This window comes from Mesoplodon bidens, assembly GCF_964165515.1.
Source record: "Mesoplodon bidens genome assembly, chromosome: 7".
Taxonomy (NCBI): domain Eukaryota; kingdom Metazoa; phylum Chordata; class Mammalia; order Artiodactyla; family Ziphiidae; genus Mesoplodon; species Mesoplodon bidens.
In genome coordinates, this window is record NC_138164.1 from 114,962,345 (window position 1) to 114,984,832 (window position 22,488).

At 64.6% G+C, this 22,488-nt stretch overlaps 2 protein-coding genes across 2 annotated transcripts; both read left to right on the top strand.

The window, feature by feature from the left end:
• Positions 1 to 3,738: 3,738 nt before the first annotated feature.
• TH (tyrosine hydroxylase) lies at positions 3,739 to 10,874 on the top strand (the record flags this gene model as incomplete). Its single annotated transcript, XM_081239887.1, has 13 exons — positions 3,739 to 3,828; positions 5,233 to 5,424; positions 6,223 to 6,397; positions 6,664 to 6,752; positions 6,976 to 7,043; positions 7,339 to 7,389; positions 7,770 to 7,915; positions 8,006 to 8,141; positions 8,267 to 8,336; positions 8,852 to 8,908; positions 9,103 to 9,198; positions 9,502 to 9,635; positions 10,528 to 10,874. 13 exons carry the CDS (start codon positions 3,739 to 3,741, stop codon positions 10,685 to 10,687), a joined length of 1,464 nt encoding a protein of 487 aa, XP_081096013.1. The 3' UTR covers positions 10,688 to 10,874.
• Positions 10,875 to 13,210: 2,336 nt separating this feature from the next.
• Positions 13,211 to 14,047, top strand: INS (insulin; the record flags this gene model as incomplete). Its single annotated transcript, XM_081241043.1, has 2 exons — positions 13,211 to 13,397; positions 13,902 to 14,047. The coding sequence occupies 2 exons, from the start codon at positions 13,211 to 13,213 to the stop codon at positions 14,045 to 14,047; spliced, it is 333 nt and encodes a 110-aa protein (XP_081097169.1).
• Positions 14,048 to 22,488: the final 8,441 nt, after the last annotated feature.

Here is a 22,488-nt window from a genome sequence, read left to right on the forward strand (position 1 = left end):
ATCTGCTTCTCCGAGTCTGAAGGGAGCTGGGCAGCTGTTTCCCTGCCTGTCCCCAAGCACGGGGTCCGGCTGGAAGAGGACTGGGGCCCAGGCTGGGCGAGGCTGGAGGTGGGCGGCTCAGGCAGGACCTCTGTCCCTGATCCCCGGGGCGTGTGCTCTGCGGGGCCCGTGTAGCTGCCCCAGGCAGAAGGGGTGGGATGCAGCCCTTGCTGTCCCCAGCCGCCCCTGGGAACACAGGGGACCGGAAACAGCCCAGGCAGCGTGACACCCTGAGTGCCCCAAGTCCTCGGAGGTGTGTGTCGTGGCTGTGTGTGTCACACAGATGTGTGCCTTTCCCAGGACACACACGATGCTCGTGCACAGAGACCACCCTCGGACATGACCTTTGACCCCTGGATTGCCAGGAGCGCTTTCCCTGACTGTTTGCTCATAGTTTTTGATGGTGGGGCCCTGCTCAGCAACCCTCTTGAGGGGGTTTGCGGAGGACAGTAGAGGCTGGGGGTCCCATGGCGGGAGAGGCCGGCACCTGGGGGAGCAGCCTGAGGCCTCGGAACGGCCCTGTGGTCATGAAGCGGGGCGGGGTGGGGGGTGAATGCTACTTACCCTGCCCCTGCCCCATGCCAGGCGCCGGCTTGATGCCAGGAGCGGGCACATTGTCATTACGGGTTATTACATCCTCTGGGGGCCTCGCTTGTTGAGAGAGAAAACACTCCAGCTCAGCACCTCCTAATTGCCTGGCAAGGCGGCTGTAATTACTCAGTGTGACTGTGGCAGAGAGGACTGCCCCGGGGAGGGGTGCGGGCAGCGAGGGCTGAGGCCCAGAGTAGGTGGGAGCACGGCAGGGGCTACCGGAACCCTGGCCTCACGCCACATCCCTTGTCCTCCCACCTCCGTGCCCGGCCCCTCCTCCCCTGTGGATTGTGTCCAGGCCACAGGGCTCTCTCATGCCTGACCTTCCCCCGTGGGTCCCCTTCCAGCCCTGCCCTCCTCGGGGGTGTCTGCCTGCCTGGCGTGGGTTTGTTAGATTTCTCCCCTTGGGGCCTGGGGCCCTGAGCCCCCTCAGCCCCTGGGATGGACACCACTGTGTCCTTGAAAGAGCCATGTCTCAGGAGATGGGAAACCTGGGCTCAAGACTCACTGTGTGACCCAGAGGAACCACTCACCTCAGTCTTCCCATCTGTGGAATGGGTCTATGAAACCCGTCTGAAGGCAGACACTGCCATCACCTGGGAGGCCCAGGTCAGAGGGGACCCTCGGCGGGAAGGAGACCAAGGCGCAGAACCAGGGGAGAGGATGTTAGCAGGCTTGGGGCGCCCTGGGTCCCCTCACCAACTGGGGTGGAAGAGGGTGCAACACACAGTGAGGGAGGCGTGGCTAAAGGAAAAGGGAGCACTTCTGTGCTCTGGGGGCCCCAGAGTTGGGCCCAGTCCAGCCAGCCCTGGAGGGGCAGGGGTGTGGGAAAGTCTTCCTAGGATGGATGGGCAGATGGACGCGTGGTCAGGAGGGGGCCGCGCTGCTCACCGAAGCGTGTCCACCAGCTTCCCGCCTTCAGCTCCTGCCTGGGGTCTCACTTGGGGGTCGTCTGGCCCCAGGGCAGACTCAGAAAGCTGGCTCCACACAGCTTCCACGCAGGCACCGGCTCAGGGAAGCAAAGGGATTAGAAACAATATTTGTTATCAGCGGAGATATTTGCCGAAAGTTTAAATCCACAGCCGGTGGTGGAGGCCCGTGCTCCTCCTATGCAGTATTTAGTGGATACGTCACCCCCCTGCAGGGGGCCCCCTCTGAGCACATGAGCCGGCCACTGAAGGGCTGGACCCATGTCACCAAGGGGTCTCCAGCAGTCCTCCCAGAAGGAGACACATGAGAGCCCCAGGGGGCTTCCAGGGGGAGCAGGGAACCTGTCCAGGGCTGCAGCAGGCCTGATGCTGGGCATGGAGGCTGGCCACCCCTGGAGACCATTGGGCACTCAGGCAGGGCAGATGCGGCCTGGGGCAGTGGAAGCCCACCGCCCTCCACATCAGCCCACAAGGGCAGAGCCAGCCCCACCTTTCCCACTGGGGTCTTGGGCAGATCCTTTTAGCACCATTTAGGGCTCACAGCCCTGTGGAACCTCCTCTGGGCTGGGCCCTGGGGGCAGGGGCCACTGAGACATGTTTTCCAGGAGCCCAGAGTCTAGGAGATGAGACAAGCCAGGCACGGGGATGCAGCTGTAGGCCAAGCCAGCAGGTTCCTGCTTTCAGAGAGCAGAGGAGGGGGAGGTTAATATCAGGGGCAAGAAGGGGTAAGCATTGCAGAGTGAATGGTAGCTGAGCTGGTTTTGTGGGATGCATAGGAGTTTGCCAGGAGAAGAAAAGGGTGAGGGGCAGTATTTCAAACTGGGTGTCGTGAAGTCCAAACCCTTCTTTAGCAGGAAATGGGGATGGTTGGGAGTGAGATCAATAGGGGTGGGTGAGGGGAGGGGTCACTCAGGCTGCTTCCAGAGAGCAATGGGGAGCCATAGAGGATTGTGGAGCAAGGGAATGGCATGGTCAGACCACATTTGGGGAAGGTCCAGGAGGAGAGGGGTGGGGAAGGTCCAGGAGGAGAGGAGTGCGGATGGCCGCTGTGATGAAGGGTGGGTGCTTCTTTGGGGCATGAGGGCTGCTGGGGAGGTGGCCTGAGACAACATGGTGACCAGCTGGAGCTGCCGGGGGCCTCACACCTTTCCCAAAGCTGTGCCTGAACACGGGGATGGGCCACGGGGCGGGGTAGACAGGGAAGGACTCACGTCTGCCTGGTGCCAAAGGTGGGGGGGTCCCCTCCGGTCCCACGGTCGCCGGGGTTGAGGCACCACCAGAGGAACATCGTGCATGGAACTCAGGAGAAACTCTGGGCTGGGGTTGTCCCGGGACCCATATGATGCCAGGGACCACGTGAAAAGGGTTGGGCCACAGGGACTGGGCCTCAGTGCTCAGGGATGGGTGCATCCCCGCGGTGGTGACACCCCAGCGATAAGTGGTCAGGGAGCCTTGAGGGACGCTGGGGGATAGGGGCGGGCCAGGAGATGGGGAGAGACGGCCATGCAGGAGTGAGTGGGGCAATTGTTAGAGACTTCCCTGACCCCCGCATACCTCATTCTCCTGCACACTGGAGGATGGGCCCTTCTGGAACATTCTGGGCCCTGCTGGATGTGCCTGGTGGTGGTGGGGGGGTGGGTAGATAACGTTCCCTCTGAGGACATCGAACAGGAACATGCCTCGGGACCCTGTTGGGAAATTTGGTGAAGTGAAGAATCTTCTGGAAAAGCGAATTGCCTCCTGACACCTGAGGTCTGAGCCTGGCTTTCTGGACCAATGGCCACCAAAGGTCAGGGTTTTGTGTAACGAACACGGTGGGGTGTCCAGAACTCCACCTCCCCGTGTACCCGCCCATCACCCGGCTTGTGTGTGAGCCGAGGGGCCCAGCTGCACCCAGCCCTGCGGAGCACGCCTGCCGGAGCCCAGATGATTCAGAGGAAGGGCCGGCCGCCTGCCTGGGTGCCTGTGACGGTGGATGCAATTAGATTTAATGGGACAGGAGCCCTTTCTCCTGCGTCTCCGTGCTCCTCGCCCACCCCACCTCCCTCAGGCGGCAGCAGGAGGGGGACGCAGAGGAGGTGGGAGGTGGAGGACCCAGAGGGGCTTTGACGTCAGCTCAGCCTATAAGAGGCCGCCCGGCAGAGGGCTGTGGAGACGGAGCCCGGACCTCGCCGGCATCATGCCCACCCCCAACGCTGCCTCGCCGCAGGCCAAGGGCTTCCGCAGGGCCGTCTCCGAGCTGGACGCCAAGCAGGCCGAGGCCATCATGGTAAGAGGCAGGCTGGTGCCCACGGGCCGGAACGAACCAGAAGCCCAGGGGTGTCCCCTGAAGGCTGGCGGGAGGCTCCAGGATCAGGGTCCACATGGACGCCCTGGACCCAGGCCTGGCGTCCAGTCCTGGCCGCAAGCACCTCCCCTGCCCGGACTCCGTGGGCAACCCCTGTGCCCGGGTGTTTGAATCTCTGTGGGTGGGTCCTGCTGGACCCAGTGTGTGTGCAACAGTGTCCCAGGCCCTGCAGCAGCTCAAGGTGGTGGGGGGCACTGGGCAAACAGGGGTGCAGGCCCCAGTTCTGCTGAGCTGTAGGGAGGTCTGAGCTCCAGGGTGATTCCCATCCATCACCCGCCCATCCACCCGCCCATCCACCTGTCCATTCACCACCCACCATCTGCCTGTCCATCCACCATCCATCCGTCCATCCGTCCAGCTGTCCATCCATCATTCACCCATCCACCTGCCATGCAGTCCGTGTCCCACGTGGGATCTCCTGTCTTGAAACCCACCTCCCCTGTTCCCCTGCCCAGCAACCCTGGGCCTCCCTGCCACCAGGGATGGCCCCCAAGGCCTCGCCCCCCACTTGGGAGCCCCCGAGTTCAAGGGAGGCTGTGCTGGGAAGACCCGCCGGGCCACCCCCTCTCTGAGACTGGAAAACTGGGGGCTTCTTGGCCTGGAAGAGGGGTCTCCAGTTCGTCCTCAGGGACAGCCTGGAATAATCAGCTCCCTGCAGGTTTAAACTGGCTCTTGTTTATAGAGCTTTCCTGAAAACATAGGCTGGGCTCTAGACATTTACTTTGCAGGCACTATCTCAGGGGACTGGCTGTGGGGTAGAGAGTGCCCACCCCAGGCCCCTTGTTCCTCTGTCTACACCGCCCACCGTAGAGGCGAGATCTGGGGAGGGCTCCCCCGCGGCCCCCTGCCGTGTTCCAAGACCCAAGAGCCCCAGAAGCTTCTTGGAAGTTCAGCTGCAAATGATGAGCCCCAGACAGGGGGCTTCTTCTCTACTCAGGCCGGGGGGTGGGGCGGGGGGCGGGGCAGACGCACTGACCCCGGGGGCTCATGGTCTCGGGACTGGCTGTGGACAAGGTGTGGCCAGGGCCCCTGGGCTGTGAGGCAGGGCTGGGCATGGGGCCGTGAGGAGAGGTCACTCCATGGGGCCAGACACCATGTCCCCTGGCCCTGCCCAGCCCGGGGGCAGCAGGGTAGCTCCCGACTCAGCCCTCCTGTCACCTAACCCGGTTAGATGTGGCCTGGGGGCACAGGCCACCCTCAGCTGTGGCTCCCAGCGCCCTCCCTGCCCCCCCGCTGCGGCCCCCGGCAGGCGCGACGCTGGAGCTGGGTCCCAGGTTCTGTGGGTCCGGCTGAGGGCAGGGGGAGCTGGCGCGTCTGTCCCCACAGTCCCCACGCTTCGTCGGGAGGCGGCAGAGCCTCATCCAGGACGCCCGCAACGAGCGACAGAAGGCGGAGGCCGCCGCCGCGGAGCCGGGCGAGGCCCTGGGGGGACGGGACGGGAAGGCCGTGCTGAATCTCCTCTTCACCCTGCGGGCCACCAAGCCCCCCGCGCTGTCCCGGGCTGTGAAGGTGTTTGAGGTGAGCGAGCATTGGGGGCCACGTGAGGAGGGGGCTCACAGCCCCTTGCCTCACCCTTCTGTTCTCAGGAGCTCCCTGAGCCCGGCCCCCTGCCCTCCCCAGTGCCCAGCACCTCACCCTGGGGGCAGGTGGGTGTGGATCCCCCAGGGCAGCCAGGGACGCAGGGCCCCCCATGCCCGCCTGGCCCTGGCGGGGCTGGGCTCATGTGACAGCTGATGGCGTTAGCTGCTGGATCCTGGCACACGTACCCAAATGACATTACAGCCGACTCCTCTCAAGCTCCTGCGATGGCTGATGCCCGTGTGGCCCGAGGGCTGTGAAGACAGGCTCCCTCGTTGCTGGGTGATGGGAGCTGGCAGGGGAGTGCACCCACCCCTTCCCGCCGCGCTCAGTGTTGCCTGGTGGGGGCCTGAGCCTCCCGACCTGCCCACAGTGGGATCAGGGCCCACCCCCAGCCCCGGGTGTCTAGAGGTCTCGGACGAGGCCACCAGGGATGGAAATCAGGCTGCCTGGGTGAAGGCCCCACCCGAAACACTGGGTCTGGGGGACCCTGTGACAACCCCTGTTAGACCAACTAGACAAGAGCCATTTTCCCAGCTGAAACCTACCCAGGCAGCTAGCAGTGGGCCTGAGTCTGGAAAGCGGTCTTGTGGGCTGCTGGCTGCCGGCATCCAGGGCAGGGCAGGGCGGGCCGACTCCGGTGCCTGCTTCCCAGCTCCCTTGCCTCCCCCCTCTGTCTGTCTCTGTCTCTGTCTCTCCATCTCTCCCTCCCTCTTTCTCCCTGCGTTTGCTCCTAAGACATTTGAAGCCCAAATCCACCATCTGGAGACCCGGCCCGCCCAGAAGCCGCGGGCAGGGGGCCCGCACCTGGAGTACTTCGTGCGCTGTGAGGTACCCAGCGCCGCCCTGCCCACCCTGCTCAGCTCCCTCCGCCGCGTGGCCGAAGATGTGCAGGGCGCCGGGGAGAGCAAGGGTGAGGCTGCCCCTATGCCCTTGAGGGCGACCACATGACCTCGAGACATCGGGGTGCAAGGGGTCCCACAGGGGAACCCCAGTGACCGCGTGCATGGCCTGGGGGCTCCCCCCTGCTGGCTCCGGCCCTCCCCCATCCTCCTCGTCTGTGTCCGGGCCTGGGTCACCTCCAGCCCCCGGTCGCAAGCGGGAGGCTGCTTCCAGGGGGGCCCTCCTACCACAGCCCAACACCCAATCCGGTCCTTCTACTCTCCTTCCTGCGTGAAGTCCTCTGGTTCCCAAGGAAAGTTTCTGAGCTGGACAAGTGTCACCACCTGGTCACCAAGTTTGACCCTGACCTGGACTTGGACCATCCGGTGAGCCGGGGCCCCGACCTGTCCCTGTACTCTTGGCTGGGGCAGTGGGCGTGCACCCCGGCTTGGGACGGGGTGTCTGTTTGCCGCCGGCTCCTGGTGGAACCCTGAGGACTGGCTGGGTGCAGCTGCCAGGCACCCGCCGGTATCACAGGCCGCGTCTGGGCTGGAGGCATGGGGAGGGCTGGTGGGCCGCGGCGGCTGATGGCGTCCACTCTGCCGTCAGGGCTTCTCGGACCAGGTGTACCGCCAGCGCAGGAAGCTGATTGCTGAGATTGCCTTCCAGTACAAGCAGTAAGGACCCCCCTCGGGACCTCATTCTCTGAGACCCAGACCCCGTCCTGTGGGCTCACACTAGACCTGGGCGGGGGGAAGGGAGGGATGTCTTTGTCACCAATGCCATCACCTTCACTGTCACCATGGTCATTGATTCGGGGTCCCCAAGTCACAGCCGAAGAAACAGAGGCACAGAGCAGTTAAGCAACTTGCTGCGGCCACACAGCCAGGGTTGCTCAGCCCAGGCCCTTCCTGTCCACCCCCACACACCCTCCCCAAGGGGGCCTGGACTAACTGCTGACCCCCTCCCCAGAGGCGACCCTATTCCCCACGTGGAGTACACGGCCGAGGAGACTGCCACCTGGTGAGACCCCGTGATGGCAGCTGGGGAGGGGCGGGGTGGGGAATGAGGGGGGCCCGGGAAGACCCCCAGAATCCCTGCACGAAGAGTGGTGGCCTCCAGAGGACAGACTAAGTCCGGGTGGAGGAGGGACTTCCCGAGGCCTCCCACAGTGCCCTGAAACCCCCCAAAGCTGCAGGTGGGAGACATCCACTCCCAGTGGCCAGTGTCTTTGGGGCCAGTGAGAGGCCTGCGGTGTGAGGCTGCCTGGGGTCTGCAGAGGGCAGAGCAGAGCGCCCACGGGAGGGGCTGCTGGATGCGGGGAGGGGTCTGGAGCAGGCAGTGGGGGTCCAGGTTGGGACTGGGGGGCACCCGGCCAGCCTGAGCCTCCCCCCTGCCCGCAGGAAAGAGGTCTATACCACGCTGCGGGGCCTCTACGCCACCCACGCGTGCCGGGAACACCTGGAGGCTTTCGAGCTGCTGGAGCACTTCTGCGGGTACCGGGAGGACAGCATCCCCCAGCTGGAGGACGTCTCCCGCTTCCTGAAGGGTGCGACGCTGTGGAGGCCCCGGCGGGAGGGCCTGAGGTGGCCAGCCGGCGGCCCCACCCGCGCTGACCGCCCACCCGCTGCCCTTGCAGAGCGGACCGGCTTCCAGCTGCGGCCCGTGGCCGGCCTGCTGTCCGCCCGGGACTTCCTGGCCAGCCTGGCCTTCCGCGTGTTCCAGTGCACCCAGTACATCCGCCATGCCTCCTCACCCATGCACTCCCCCGAGCCGTGAGTGCCCAGCCCAGCCCACCGTGGGGGGCCTGCGGAGGACAGGGGCCGGTGCGTGCTGCTGGGGGAGGGGGTCAGGCGCGGCCCCGGCCCCCAGCCCCACCCGCTGTCTACCCCCAACACAGGGACTGCTGCCACGAGCTGCTGGGGCACGTGCCCATGCTGGCCGACCGGACCTTCGCCCAGTTCTCCCAGGTGTGTCCTCGAGGCCTCAGGAGCTGGGCGTCAGCCGAGGGGCTAGGGGGTGGCACCTGCAGCGATGGGTGCTGCCTGCCCCTCCCCACCCCCAGGCTGGACGCTGCCCACACCTGGGTCATGAGACTTCAGAGAGACTGCATCGTCCTGGAAGAGAGGGGCGGGCGGGCCTTTCTGGGAAGACCACCTTAGAACAAAGACAGGGAAGAATCCCGTCCTGAGAGTCAGTAGATCACGGTGCCCAGAGGACAAGCTGGGGGCAGAGTGCCGCGGCTTGTGCTGCCACCTGCTGGCTCTCCCAGGAACGGCAGAAAGCGGTCCTGGGCCCTTGATGGATCCTGGGAGTGTGCCTGCATCCCAGGAGGGTCCCTGCACCCTGGGAGGGTCTCTGTACCCCGGCAGTGTCCAGGAGACCCCTGGAGGGGCTGAAGACAGCCCCAGAACCCTCCCCTCACACAGGCGCCCAAGCCATGGTGGGCTGAGCCTCTCCCCCCTCAGCTCTCCCTCCCCCACAGGACATCGGCCTCGCATCCCTGGGGGCATCAGACGAAGAAATTGAGAAGCTGTCCACGGTGGGTTCTTTCCCCTGCAGGACGCTGGGTCCAGGCTGGGCCCTCCTGTCCAGGCTCAGGCCTCCGCTTCTCACGCCGTGACCGCCCGGAGCCTGGCTCGCCTCTGCCTGGGTGGTGGGTGCCTGGGGCCATGGTCAGTGGGGAATGCTGTGCTGTGGTACCTCTCAGCTGACCCTGCCAACTGCCCCCACCAGCTGTACTGGTTCACCGTGGAGTTTGGGCTGTGCAAACAGAACGGCGAGGTGAAGGCCTACGGAGCGGGGCTGCTGTCCTCCTATGGGGAGCTCCTGGTGAGACGCTCCCCGTCCCCCCCAGGAAGGCGCTGGAGCCCGGGTCCCCACGGGGAGGGCGACCTTGGCCGTGCCTTCTGGATTCGGGCCTCCCAGGAGGCTGGGGCTGCCCTTTTAGGGGGGCCAAGAAAACTTGTCCCTGCCCCGTCCCACTCACACTGTCCCCAGGCCTCGGGAGGACCCCCAGTGGAGAGGGGCGGGTATGAATCCACACCCAGAGCCCACCGTGGAGTCAGGCCAAGGGGCTCCAATTCCCTCAGGGCCCTGAGATCCCCACCCCCCCCAATCCTGGGCTCCCGCCAGCATTCTTTGTCTGAGGGGCCCGAGATCCGGGCCTTTGACCCCGACGCCGCGGCCGTGCAGCCCTACCAGGACCAGACTTATCAGCCAGTCTACTTCGTGTCTGAGAGTTTCAGCGATGCCAAGGACAAGCTCAGGTAGGCCGAGACCCCCCACTGTGCCCCCCAAACTGGGAGAGCCAGCCAGCAGGCTGGGCCTGTGAACCCATTTCACAGTGGAGAAAACTGTGCACACCTCGGTTAGAGCACCCCTCCCGCAGCAGGACCCCCAAAAAGTCTGGGGTGGGGAGACCTGCGGGGCTGGTGGCCACGTCAAGGCCAGGCCAAGGCCAGGCTCTGAGGAGGTGAAGTTTGACTTTGTAAGACGGATGTGTGGGGTCCTTCCCAGTCCCCTGCCCTCTGAGCAGCTGGGGCCGCGGTGGGGACAGAGGACAGGGGCCGGGGTAACTGAGGGCTGGGTGGGGAGCCTGGGGGTAGCGGGGAGTTTCCAGGGCTGGAGGTGCAGTGACCAGCATTCCCCAGGGGAGGAGGGCAGAGCCCGACACGGCCCACCTGTTTGCCCTCGGAAGAGGCCTCTTTTCCAGCCTGGCTCCTGTTGTCACCGGGGAGATTGAGGCCCAGGATCTATGTGCCTGCAGTGGCGGGGTGGGGGGCAGGGGGGGGTTGGATCCCCCACACAAGCTTAAGGACAGGGATGCAATGGACCCTGCAGGGCGCACGGTCTGGAAATCTTCCTGAGGGAGGAGGCCTGGCTGAGCGGGGCCTCGGGAAGGAGCAGGGAGGGGTGGAGTGCCTTGCAGAGGCTCGCTTGGAAAGGCCCGTCCCTCCCTGCCGTAAACAGCCCCCAGCCCTTGGAGGAGGTCTCAGTCCCCCATCTTGTCCGGCTGGTTGTACAGAATGAGCTCTGGGGGCCCAGGCGGCTCAGAAAAGTCCTGGGAGCTCTAAGCCTGCTGTGACAGAGACCCGGGCCCCACCCCTCCGGCTCCCCCCCCACTGGGTGACTGAGGGTCCCTGCCGGCTCCCCTACCAGGAGCTACGCCTCCCGCATCCAGCGCCCCTTCTCCGTGAAGTTCGACCCATACACGCTGGCCATCGATGTGCTGGACAGTCCCCATGCCATCCGACGCGCCCTGGATGGTGTCCGGGACGAGCTGCACGTCCTCACCCACGCCCTGAGCGCCATCAGCTAGACGCGGGGCGCCACCCCGCAGGCCCCCATAGGCCGGCCCCAGGTCTCCTGGCCTTCCCCCTGCCGGCCCTGGCCCCCGCCCACGTGAAGGGCTGGCTCACAGGGCACCCCGAGAGCCCGCCAGAGATCCCCCTGCTGGAGGGCACCCTGCTGCTCCGCCCACCGCTTGCCAGCTCCGCCTTCAGGTGACTGTGTGCCGTGTGCTGCCCATGTGCCGTGTGCCACCTGCTCCCATTCTCAATAAACGAAAGAGCCCCTCTGGGTGCCGACCTGGCTGGCTCCTCTGTCTGTGTCTGTACCAGGCCCAGCCCGCAGCCCTGCGCCCCTCACATTCTGCCTCATCCCTGCTCAGAGGCTCATCCACTGCCTGCCCCCCCTCCTCCAGGCAGCCCCGGGTCACCTGCTCGCCCAGGGGACCCAGCCTGTGCTGAGCCACCGGCAGCTCCAGAGGGCTGAGGGCGTCCTGGCTGAGCTGTCCCATCTCTGTAGGGTGGCAGCGTGGAGGTGGGGGCCTGGCCTGGGTTTGCGGGGGCAGGGCTCACAGCCGTGGTCTCCTAGGCAGGGCTGCAGGCTGGGCCCTCCCCACAAGCCCGATGGCCCCATTAGGAGGAAGACGGGACTCCAGGGACCAGCCTGTGAGAGCAAGCAGAGGAACGGGGGACGTCCAAGGCATAGCTGCCTCTGATCCCCATACCCCACCCCACCCAGAGCAGGACCTGGGAACGCACCCCCACCCCCACAATGTGTGCTGATGGAGCGTTCAGCTGAGCTGGCCCCTAGGTAACCTCTCTGGGCCTCAGTCTCCCCAGCAAAGTGGGCGGGGGGCTGGATTCTGGGCTTTGTTTACTCGACAGGTCTGGACCTGGCCCTCCAGCTACAGCCCCCAGAATCCTCCAGGTTTGGCCCAGCCCAGGGTGTCCCCTTTCCCATCCTGGCCCTGGCCCTCGGAGCAAGCAGCCTGGGGCTTCCCGGGAGGTGGCTGGCTCCTTACTTCCTGCAGGAGGTAGACACCAGCCCATCTTCCAGGCCCTGCTCTTTCCCTCTGGTTCCCCCTACCTCCCCCTCCCACCACCAGGACCCTGGCTCTAAGCTCTTAGGATGTTAATCCTGGTAAACTCCTACTCATCCGTCAAGACCCTCCTGGGCAAAGCCTTCCGTCCCAGCCCTCCCTGGTGGTCTGTCCTTCCATCAGTTGCACCTCAAGCACCTTGTCTGTGACTAGCCCTCCTGTACCTGTGTCCCTTTAGCCTGTGAGGCATCAAATGGAGCCACTTTTGATGGTTGTGAGCCCCACTGAGACCCTGGGGAAGGGCTAATGGCCGGCCTCATTTCCTTCCTGCCCTCCTGGGCCCTGGGCTCTGCCCTCCCACCAGGGACTTCCGTCATCCAGCCTTTCGCCTTGCACACCCCTCTCTAAGAGGCCTCCAGATCTCCCCTGGCTGCAGAGGGGCCTCCGGACATCATGACACCCTGGGAAGTCAGGGTCCAGCCCCTTCCTCGGTGTGGGGGGCTGCTAGGGTCCGGGCCTCCCTCCAGGGGCCTGTCCAGGGGGTTGGGGGCACCACAGGGGCTCGGCGCAAACGACAGCTAAAGGATGCAGTGGGGCTGAGGGGCCGGTCTGAAAGGGGTCAGCACGGGGGGGATGAGCAGGGCTCTAGGAAGAGGGCTGGAGGCCGAGAGGCCGCCTCGGCGGGGTGTGGCGGGGCCCCACCCACGCGTCCTGTGGCCCCATCTTCAAAGATGAGGAACAGGGGCCAGCCTCAGAGGCCTCATGGCTGCAGGTCCCTGAGTTCAGCCCACTCGGCAGCGCCCCAGGGAGCTGGGGGTCTCAGCGGGTTGCAGTGTTGAGGTGGGTGAGGATGGGGCCAAGGAGACGCTCCCTCACTGCCCTCCCATGGCCTTGGACCACCTCTGGGGCCCCGAGGGCAGCCCCAGGGACAGCGGGCAGGGGTCCTCTCTCTTGCCCACACTCCCCGGACCAACAGGGAAGATGGGACCCAAGCAAGGCCGGGTGGGGCACGGCTCCCGTGGAGGCGTTTGCCCCCAGCTGTGAGCGGGGACAGCTCAGCATTAGGTCCCTCGTTAAGACTCTAATGACCCCGTAGCCCCAAGAGGTGCTGACGACCAAGGAGAGGTTCCTGCAGACCCAGCAGCGGGGAAATGATCCAGAAATTGCAGCCTCAGCCCCCGGGCCATCTGCCACCCACTTGAGGCTCTAATGGGCCAGGTGGAGGGGTCAGGGGCTATAAAGCTGGCAGGGACCAGCAGCCCCCAGCCCTCGGGACAAGCTGCACTCGAGGCCGTCAGCAAGCAGGTCTGTCCCTGCGGGCTCTGCGTCAGCCTCGGTGCGGGCAGGCCCCACTGGGGTCCAGTGCGTCGGGGCCCCAGGCCCAAGCTCTGCTGAGCGGCAGGAGGGCATGGGCTCCTCTTTTGGAGCGTTTGGGGGTGAGCACTGGCTGGCGGTCCCGGGTGCCCCCTCGCTGGCCTCAACCCCCCCTGTCCCCCAGGTCCTTGTGCCCCCACCATGGCCCTGTGGATGCGCCTTGTGCCCCTGCTGGCCCTGCTGGCCCTCTGGGCACCCACCCCTGCCCGGGCCTTCGTCAACCAGCACCTGTGCGGCTCGCACCTGGTGGAGGCGCTGTACCTGGTGTGCGGGGAGCGTGGCTTCTTCTACACGCCCAAGGCCCGTCGGGAGGTGGAGGGCCCGCAGGGTGAGCCCCGCTGCCCCGCCGCCCCATTGCTTCCAGCTGGCACCCGGTGGGAGGTCAGGAGGGATTTTTTTTAAAAGGAAAATGATGTTCACTTGGTCACATCCTAAAGGTGACCAGCTCCCTGGGGGTGAGCCAGGAGGACGCCTGAGGGTGGGCTTGCCCCTCCCCCCTCCCCCCTACCCCCCACCCTTCTCGCCCCGGCTTCGCCCAGCGCCGCGGCCCCACTCTCTCCCCTCCCCACCGAGGGCAGCTCCAGGGAGGAATCTTCTGAAGTGAGTCAAGTCCTGGGTGCCAATGGTCTCGGGGTGATGTGTCTGCGATGGGGGTGCCTGTGGGAGACGCCCCGTCACCCTGGGAGAGGGCCCCGTCCTGGGCGGGCTGTGGTGAGGGGGAGGATGTGGGGCAGGCCCGTGATGGGCGCCAGGGCACCTGTTCAGGGTCCCGCTCCAGGGCCGGGCAGGGTGGGCAGGGGAGCACCATCTGCCTGACTGTCTCTCCCCACAGTGGGGGCCGTGGAGCTGGGTGGAGGCCCCGGTGCCGGCGGCCTGCAGCCCCCAGCCCTGGACTGGCCCCCGCAGAAGCGCGGCATCGTGGAGCAGTGCTGCACCAGCATTTGCTCCCTCTACCAGCTGGAGAACTACTGCAACTAGGGCCCGGCCAGGCACCCCCTCCAGGCAGGCAGCCCAGCACCGTGCTCCCCGCACCCCTGATGGTCAATAAACCCCCTGAATGAGCCCTGCTGCTGTCGTCTGTGTGGCCTGGGGGGGCTGAGGCGCTGCTGGGGGCAGGGGCAAGGAAGGCCGGCCCACCTGCCCAGGCCCTGGTGACGGGGGGTGGGGTGGGGGGGCGCCTGCCCCAGACCCCTCTCTGTTCTCTCTGCGTCACGCCCTGGGTGCCCATAGGCATGTGGGCAGATGGGCACCAGGGCTCATGGCAGTACTCCCCAAGGTGGTGAGCTGCTGTCTTCGGGGGCCATGACAACCCCCTCCTCAGTGCCCCACTACTGCACTAGGTGGCTCTGCGGGGCACCCGCCCAGGCCGCTGTCGGTCACGCCAAAGAGCCCAGGGGTGCCTTGGCTGGTCACAGCCCGGGAGGTCAGAGGGTGACCTGGCCGTACCAAGGCCTGGCCAGCCTGCCGGCCGCCCAAGCCAAATCAATCTGCAGCTTTCCTGAAGGCTCCACCCGGGCCAGGGCTCGGGGTGGCCGGGCTGGGGCTGGGTGCCTGGGCCCCAGTCGCTGCAGACCACTCAGAGGCCGGCCTGGTACCCAGCCGGCTGGGTGGCCCTCCCTGCGACCCCGAGGCTCTCACCCCCGTCCCACCCCAGGCCCACATCGACGCCCCCCAGGGGAGACGCTGCAGGCCCCCAGCAGGCCCCGCCCCTGGAGTGGAGGCCAGGGCTGGGCAGGCAGGTGGATGGCCGGACACTGGACCCGGAAGAGGAGGGGGAGGGGGCGGGTGGCCAGGGCGAGTGGCAAGCTGCCCGTGGGATCACCCAGGCGGCCCCATTAGCACGGGTAGAGGCAGGGACACCCCGCAGGAGCTGAGGTATGTGGGTGCCCGAGGCCGGGCCGCACGCAGCTGGGGCTGGGAAGTGGGCCGGTCGGAGTCAGGCTGCCCTCAAGGCCCCGCCAGCCAGTGAAACCCTGGGGACGACTCGGACGCTTCCCCTCCCCCTCAGGTGCCAACAGACTCTGTGGAGTGGGTGGAGGCCTTTGGGGTCCCGGGGCAGGCGGGGCCATACCGGCCAGCAGGACTCACAGCACGGCTGGTGCTGGGTGGTGCCGGGGGGCTCGGGAGAGGAGTCCACCAGGTGGGGACCGCGGTGGGTCAGGGTGTGACATGGCCCTCGGCGCCCTGCCTGGGCTGGGGCCTGTCTTCGTTTCCCCTCCTGAGACCCGCTGCCGCTCTGAGGCCCAGGATCCACCCCCGCCCCAGCCGCTCCCACCAGCCCCTGGGTACCAGCGGATGTGTTTTCGAACAGTTGGGGTGGGGGCCCTCCATACCCCCAGCAGGGACGGGGTCACGGAGGGAAGGAGAAGTGGCTGCCCAGGGCCGCCAGGGCCCCGGGGGCGAGGGCGGGATCGGACCCCGTCTCCTGCTCGGCACCGCAGGTGCCCCTGCTTCTGGACCCCCCACATCGCCCCACAGAAGCCAGGCCCGCAGACCTCGGCTCTGCCACCCCACCCAGGCCCAGGCTCCGCCGCTTCTGGGAACTGGAGGGCGGACCTGGCCTGCCCTTGGGCCCCGGGCTTCACTGGCCCCTGCAGCTGGCGGGGGCCGTCAGCGGTGTGCAGGCCCGTGTGTCACCCTCGCGCGGGCGGTGGGGTCCAAGTGCCGAGTGCAGCCCCTCCACACGTTCCGCTCCCTCACTGTTGCGTCTTCCGTGTTGCACTGTCACGCGTGCCATGGGGGGCGGGTGTGTGCTGTTGCCCCTGTGTCCCTAATGGGGAGACTGAGGCTGGGGTCAGGCCCTCTGGTGCCCACCCACTAAGGACACTCTGCCTGTGTGGCTGCCTCCAGGCTGGCTCCCTGGATTGCATCTGTTCCTGGCACGGATGGACTGGCAGCTCCACCTGGACATTGGGGCTGTATTTGCCTTCTCCTGTTGGCAGTAAATATTTACTGTCCTTGCTGCTCTCCGGGCCTGAGCAGATCCTGAGGGCTATGGGAGGTGGACGCAAGGATGCTGGGGTGGGCTCTCTGCCCTTGAGGTCCTGGTGCTTGGTGGGGGCCAGGCTGGGAAGAGGGAGCAACACCAGGAACCAGTGGCCTGATCTCCTGGCAGAGCCCCGGCAGAGCCCCGGCCGGTGTGTGTGTCCAGTTAGGCTGTGAGTCCCTACCTTGGGGAGCCTGCCCCGGGACCCAGGCAGGGTTGGGTCCCCTGCGAGGGCGGTTTTACCAGGTGGGCACCCGTCCACGCGAGGCAAGGCGGTCAGAGCAGTCATTCACAGATAGAACCAGCAGAGGGCGCCAAAACCTCACTTTTGCCACACTCCACTTTGTGCTGGGCTTACTGTCCTGGACAGTGGTCCTCTCCGCAGGGGTCTGCTGCCCACGCCGCCCGCATTCCCCGCTGCCGGCAGGCACAGGGGCTCCGGGGGATGCCCAACGGGCTGGCATCCCCGGACTCTGGAGGCCATGAGGCTAAGGAAGGGGAGAGGGTGCTGAGGTCTCAGCCCCCCCCCCCATTCAAGCCCACACCCCACCTCACGGGCCCAGGCTTCCTGGGGGAGCAGCTGGACAAATGTGCCGGGCCCCCAACATTCTGGAAACGTCTCCAGTGAGAGTTTGACCCTCTAGAATCAGAGACCTGGGGCCGGAAGTCCTTGGGGCTGACCTCCTCCAGGGCCCCCATCCTGGCTGAGCAAGCCAGGCTCCCGTGCCAAGCTGGAGCTTTGGCTGAGGGTCTCCAGGGCCTGGGGGAATTGAGGCTGGGGGCTGAGGGGTGGCTGTCACCATCAGGCCAGGCGGCCCCTCTCGCTCTGCTTGTAGCCACCTTGGCCACTCGAGCCAGAAGGCTCACGTGAGGCGGGGGCTTCGGGGCCAGGAACCCTGGGCCCACGAGGCCTCTGGCGGGGGTCCAGCTGGGTCAGGGTTAGCTCTTTCCCATGTCCATCCCCATCTCCCCCTCCCGGTGCTGGGAGGAGAGAGAGGTCAGTTCCAGAAAGAATGTTTGGGGGTAGGGGGTGGTCATGGGTCTGGGAGCCGTGGAGATAACAAACAGACAAGCAGGGTGGTGGGGCACCGGCCCACGCCCCTCCCTCCGGCACTGTTGTTTCTGGCCTTGGTGCAGGAACAGCGAGGCAGAGTCCTTCGAAAGTGGAGACCAGCGGAGGTGGCTCCCTACCACTCCCCAGCCAAGCACTGGCCCCCCACCCCCGGGTCCTCAGCTCAGCCCCCTCCCCAGGGAGCCCGCCAGCCCCACCCCCCTGCTCAAACCTCCCACTTCCTGCCACCTGCCGCTGTCGGGGGTCTGACCCGGAGACCCCTGGGACAGTCTTCAGGAGCCCACAGATGGGTCCCTGAGGCTGTCCCCAGAAGCTGGGCCTGGGTCCGTCACTCCACAGTCCCCACCCTCCAAAGCACTGGGCTGAGATATGGGATCTTGGGGGCACCCCTGGAGCCTCAGGAGGGGGTTGCAAGTGGGTGCTGCCTCCCAGGTTCCCTTCACCCAGAGATGCTCAGAGACGTAGACCCAGGGTCAAGGTCACAGGGTCGTTCCCAGCCGAGCCTGACTCTGTGCTTTGCCAGGGATGAAGGTGGGCCTCCAGGTCCCCAGCCTGGGGGTCCAGAGCCTGTGAGCTCCGGGTGCCCCACCTTCTGCAGCCCCATGTGGACCAGGCTGCTGGCCCATCAGAACCTTGTGGGGCGGGGGTGGGGGTGGGGCGGAGGAAGGCAAGGAGCGCATTCCGCCAGCCTCACTGACCCCCTGCCCAGTCCATCTGTGTTTTTGGAAAACAGAGCCGGCGCCCCGGCAGCCCTGAAGCCTGAGGCCGTTCACACTGCGTCTCAAAGCACACGATTTTCTTCTTCAAAGTCCATCCTCACTTCAGAACTTGGCCCTGTTCCAGCCTGGCCTCCCTGGGGGCACCCTGCCTGCCCCTCCCACACCCATGACCCACTTGCTGGGGGACCTTGGAAATCCCCTTCCCTCTCTGGGCCTCAGGTTCTGGGCTGTGGGTCAGGCCTGCGTGGTAGCTCAGCGGGCAGCCAGAACGGGGCTGGGAAGAGGTGAATGTGGGGGCCCCGGCTCTGACCCGAGGCTCTGGCCCTTCATGGTCCTTCCTGGCCCTCTCTGGCCCTCCGGGACCTTTTTTGGCTTTCTCTGGTCCTCCATAGCCCTCCATGGTCTCCCTGGCCTTCCCTGGCACCCACCTGAGGTCCAACAAACTCAGCCTGTCCAAGAAACCCTCCAAGGGTCAGGGAGAGGGAGAGGATGGAAGATGGGCTTCCTCCCTTGAGGCCTACATGATGGGTCTGTTCTTGGTCACCTGCTGGGGTTGCTTCCTGGACCCGGGTCCGGCTGTGGGAATGGGGAGGGCAAAGAGGCCAGATTCCGGGTGGGAGGAAGAGCTAGAGGAAAAACAGGAGAGGGGAGGGCTGAGGGGGGCCCCCTAACCCCAGCTGCACAGATCAGAGGAGGTCAGAACAGGCAGGCTGGGAGGCTTCCTGGAGGAAGAGTCCTGTGTCCACATTCAGGTGCCTAGACCTTAAGATTGTGTCCGCATCTGGCTGTCACGTCCGAGGGTGCAAACCGAGCCCAGGGATTGCCGTGGGGCAAATACAGCCCGTGCCACCCTCCCTGGAGCCACACTGGGAGCCGTGTTCACACAGAGATGTCGTCCTCCAGGCCCTGGCCAAAAAGAAGGTGCAGGTTGAGGTCTGGAGGACACAATGGGTCAAGTCCCGTGGACGCCTCACCTCCCGAACGCCCTCAGCATGTTGGGGTCAGCAGGGGGGTCCACTCGGGCCAGTGCAGGGCTGAAGGGTGAGAGCTGGTGGGCCAGGCACCTGGGGATTAAGTTCTTGCTCTGTTGCCCATGGCTGTGTGGCCTTGGGAAAGTTACATAACATCTCTGAGCCTCGGTTTCCTCAAACATCAAAAGGGAACGCAAGGAGACTCTCCCCGCCTTGGTGGTCAGGGTCCAGTGGGGCGATGTTGTGAGTGGGGAGCCCCCCAGGCCCATTGCCATGGTGTCCGCAGGTCCTCTGAATTGTATTCTCAGCTCCTTCCCCAGTAGGACAGGCCACGGTCTCAGGCTGCCTCCACGCGCCCGGCATGCACTGCGCTGTCTTCTGTGGGCCAGGCCTGTAGGTGAGGAAGGCCGAGGGAGGGCTACGCGCGCAGGGCACTTCTTGCGGCTTCTTGCTCTGCATCTCCAGCAAGTTACTTCCCCTCTCTGGGCCTCAGTGCTCCACAGCCTGCTGCCCCTCCAGGCAGCAAAGGCAAAAGGTAGCTGATGCGTCTTCCACGGGAAAGGAGCAGCTCTTCACTAGCGGGGGCGGCCCGTGGGCATGTCGGGGTGCTGGGTGGGGCTTGCCAGGAAGGCCAGCTCCCCAAGGGAGGAGGCCCAGAGCTGGGGTCGTGGAGGACTCACACGTCTTTTTTTTTTTTTTTTTTTTTTTTTGCGGTACGCAGGCCTCTCACCGCTGTGGCCTCTCCCATTGCGGAGCACAGGCTCCAGACGCGAAGGCTCAGCGGCCATGGCTCACGGGCCCAGCCGCTCCGCGGCATGTGGGATCCTCCCGGAGCGGGGCATGAACCCACGTCCCCTGCATCAGCAGGCGGACTCTCAACCACTGCGCCACCAGGGAAGCCCGGCTCACACGTCTTGAATGAGGCCGAAAGCAGGATGAGGGAAGGGGTGTGCATGGCCCAGGGGATCTGGGGCTCCCTTGTGCCCAGGAACAGGGCAAAGACTCCCTGCCTGGCCAATCCCCCTCCCCCCAAACTCCAGAGTCCTCTCAGGTGGCCGCTTTTACCCAGGACCAGCCGGGGCCATGACTCAGCTATCAACACCCAGGAAAGAAAGTTCTAGTCCCGTTGGTCAGGGGAGTCAGGGGCAAACATACCTTTGCATTGAGAGCGTATAATGATGAACAATAACAAACACATATTAGTATGTGGTCTGTGCTGGACGCTGACCTAAGGGCTTTCAGGCACCAGCATGTCAAGCCTGTGAGGTCAGAGGGACGTGGCAGCCCAGGGATGCCCGGGCTTGCCCAGGGCCTTCCGCAGAGCAGGGATTTGAGCCGGGTCAGCCTCCGGGCCTCCTCCTGCCCATTCCTCTCCCCTTCTGGATACACCGCAGTGTGAGCGGTACAGCATGAGCCCTCGGCCCTCCCACTGTGGTCTTGCTGCCCTGGGGTGGCCTCACCCTGGCCTCTCTGGCTGCCCGCACAGAGGTGGCTGGGTCAGATGGGTCCCAGTGGTGCGGGGCTCTCGGGACGACTGGTGAGTTCAGCATGGGGGTTCCGTTTCCTCCCCCTCTTCTCTCGGCTCTCAGGTTTGGTAAAGTGGCTCTTCTGTTATCCTCATGGCCATATTGATTTCTAGGACAGCCAGGTGCTTTCTGAGGCTGCGGTTGCATTTCTCGATGTGGCCACAAGGTGCCAGGCTCGGGTCAGATTTGGAAAGCCTTGCGGGGATTGTGGGTCTCGGGCGCAAGATTCAGCCCCTGAATCTGGTCTCGGGGACCCTGCCTCAGGATGGGGGACCCAAACATTCTGCTCCAGAGCCTCTCAGTAATGAATCTGATTTTATTCTGATATAAACATAATACAGTTTTCTCTAATTCTCAGAACACAGCTGATGTTTTGGGAAGGCGTCCCGGATTTAACCTGTGCTCTAGGCACCACCTCGCCACACCCCTGGGATCCGAACCGCCAGAGAGGAATTCCCCTGGGCCTCCTTCCACCGTCAGTTCTGTAATGCCAGGGTGGGGGCAGAGGAGGGCCTCAGATCCGAGCGCAAAGGTGCAGAGCCCACCAGTACCCCGACACCGCAGGGGGTCTCCCCCTTGCAGGAAGAACGTTGTCACTTTGCCCCCAGCCCTCTCCCCAGGGTGCCCCAGCTTGCCGCTCCGAAGAACTTTTGAGCTGGGCACTGTAATCCTAGAAGTGGCCACCAGGTGTCAGCATGAGGCCACTTAAGCAGCCAAGTGGAGGAAACTTGGGAATTTCTAAGGGTCCTTCAAGTTTCTCCAGCATAAATAGGATCTGACCAGAAGCCCAGGATGGGATAACCCTCTCTCAGGCCTAAGGGGCAGTGGGGCTATGAGGTTTATGTTGTGAGGTGCACCCCAAATGTGTCCCTTCTCTCCCACTACCCTGTAGCCCCTATAGGCCATGCGTTCCCACCATGGACAGTAAATGAAATAAGATGTTGAGGGTCACAGCCCTCACACCCACAATACTTCTAGGCCTGACTCAGGGGCACCATGGCTTAGCTAGTCCCCCATGGGTCCTCCCCACCCTGAAACCCTTTCTCTGCTCCCCTTCCTTTGCTTAAACACTCTGGGCTTCAAGGTTCTGATGGAATAAAATAGCCCTGCATTGGTGTGATCCCCTTTGGGGCTGTGCCAGAAATGGGGATTCACACTAGGGCAGAGCTCAGATTCGATACGCTGTTTTAGGGGTGGGAGGTTCCACATTTCCAAGAGTTTGATCTGTGGGTTTGAAATGCTGCTCCCCTTTCAACCCCTGAGCTGCCCACCTTCTCAATTTGAAGACACCCCCTTTGGTGGACCTTCCATGGAACCCCATTATCTGATGTGGGGTCAGCCCTTCACCCTCCCTAGCCCCACCTGAGGCTTGGGAAGTCCCAGCTAAGTTTCTCTCTAGGGACCTGCAAGTAGCTCCTTGTGACATCTGGGCATCTGGCAGCGGACACCGGGGTTGGGGGGGTGGCGGGCATAGGTGTGTGGCACAGGCTGTGGAGACTCCAAGCCACAGAACCCAAAGCAGAGCCAGCGTGAGCAAGTGACTGCTGCATCCCCCAAATTGTGGGCTGCTTCACACTGAGTCCCCTCTCTGTGCCCTGGACCTGATTCAGGACCTTTAGCATCCCTGCACCCCTCCCCACCCAAGAGACCAGTGAGGAGGCCCACCTGCCCTCCTCCCAGAGGATGGCATGGCTCTGGGGCCTCTGCATTTTGTTTAGGACACCCCCACCAGATTTGAGTCCCCCCAAGTCTGACTCTCTTCCCCACTGAAAGCCCTGTCCTCCCACCAGATGACGTATACCTCCAGCTAAGAAAGGAAGTTCAGGTGAGGGCTGGAAAGAAAAAGGGAGAGGGGAGAATTAAACCCCAACACAGGCTGGTAAGGGGTGCAGGGGCACAGGGAGGGTGTGGACTGGTGGTCTTCTGGGAATGGCACATGTCTTTGCCTCTCAGTGAGTCTTTGATCTGCCTCCTGCTCTACCTGAAGGCTCAGGAAAGTTTAAGTTCCCAGTGAGACTTAGTCTAATCAGGCAGCACTTCTATCTGGGTCCCCCCCACCACCACCACCAGCAGCTTCTGACACCTCTGAGTCTGTGCCTCAACTGGAGTTTCAGCCAAGCTCAAAAGGCTGTGAACCCCAGTCAT